Here is a 1,159-nt window from a genome sequence, read left to right as displayed (position 1 = left end):
TTTGGGGGAACTTGGGGGTATTTGGTGCAATTTGGGGGTACTTGCGGGTATTTGGGAGTATTTTGGGGCTATTTGGGGCAATTTGGGAGCATTTTGGGGCAATTTGGGGATAGTTGGGGCAGTGTGGGGGTATTTTGGGGGAAATTGGGGGTATTTGGGGCAATTTGGGGGTACTTGGGAGTATTTGGGGCTACTTGGGGCAATTTCGGAGTATTTTGGGTAGATTTGGGCTATTTTGGGCAATTTGGTGGTGCTTGGGGGATATTTGGGGGTATTTTGGGGCTTTTGGGGGTATTTTGGGGGAAATTGGGGGTATTTCGGACTCTTTGGGACTATTTGGGTGTATTGGGGCAATTTAGTGGGACTTGAGGGTATTGGGGGGTATTTGGGGGCAATTTGGGAGTATTTTGGGGCTACTTGGGGCAACTTGGGAGCATTTTGGGGCGGTTTGGGGGTATTTGGGCCAATTTGGGGGTACTTTGGGGGTGTTTGGGGGCGTTTGGGGCAAGGCGGGTGCCGCCCCGCAGGGCTGCGGGGGCTGCTGCTGGCCGGGCTCGTGGCCGCCCTCATGTCCTCGCTGGCCTCCGTGTTCGCCAGCGCCGGCGCCCTCGGCACCCTCGACCTCTACCGGCTGCTGCGGCCCCGCGCCGGCCCCCGCGAGCTGCTGCTGGCGGGGAGGTGGGCCCCGGCGTCCGGGAGGGGCCCCGGCGTCCGGGAGGGGGGTCCTGGCGTCCGGGAGGGGCCCCGGCGTCCGGGAGGGGCCCTGGTGTCTGGGAGGGGCCCCGGCGTCCGGGAGGGCCCCGGCGTCCGGGAGGGGGCCCTGGTGTCCGGGAGGGGCCCCAGCGTCCGGGAGGGGCCCCAGTGTCCGGGAGGGGGCCCTGGTGTCCGGGAGGGGCCCGGGAGTCCGGGAGGGGGCCTGGCGTCCGGGAGGGGCCCCGGCGTCCGGGAGGGGGCCTGGCGTCCGGGAGGGGGCCCCGGCGTCCGGGAGGGGCCCCGGCGTCCGGGAGGGCCCCGGTGTCCGGGAGGGGCCCTGGTGTCCGGGAGGGGGGTCCCGGCGTCCGGGAGGGGCCCTGGTGTCCGGGAGGGGCCCCGGCGTCCGGGAGGGGGCCTGGCGTCCGGGAGGGGCCCCGGCGTCCGGGAGGGGCCCCAGCGTCCGGGA

At 69.0% G+C, this 1,159-nt stretch overlaps 1 protein-coding gene across 1 annotated transcript in view; it reads left to right on the top strand.

The window, feature by feature from the left end:
• Positions 1-678, top strand: part of LOC112960161 (sodium/glucose cotransporter 2-like) — a gene marked incomplete at both ends in the record, with an annotated part of 4,221 nt that extends 3,543 nt beyond the window's left edge. Inside the window, one exon of the mRNA XM_026054358.1 lies at positions 528-678. Within this exon, the coding sequence (XP_025910143.1) occupies positions 528-678 (151 nt within the window). The remainder of the gene's footprint in view (positions 1-527) is intronic.
• Positions 679-1,159: the final 481 nt, after the last annotated feature.

Source organism: Nothoprocta perdicaria, unplaced genomic scaffold (assembly GCF_003342845.1).
Source record: "Nothoprocta perdicaria isolate Ctin4 unplaced genomic scaffold, notPer1 scaffold_1200, whole genome shotgun sequence".
Lineage (NCBI taxonomy): Eukaryota > Metazoa > Chordata > Aves > Tinamiformes > Tinamidae > Nothoprocta > Nothoprocta perdicaria.
The sequence above is the reverse complement of the archived record's forward strand: the minus strand, read 5'-3'. Positions and strand labels throughout refer to the sequence as shown.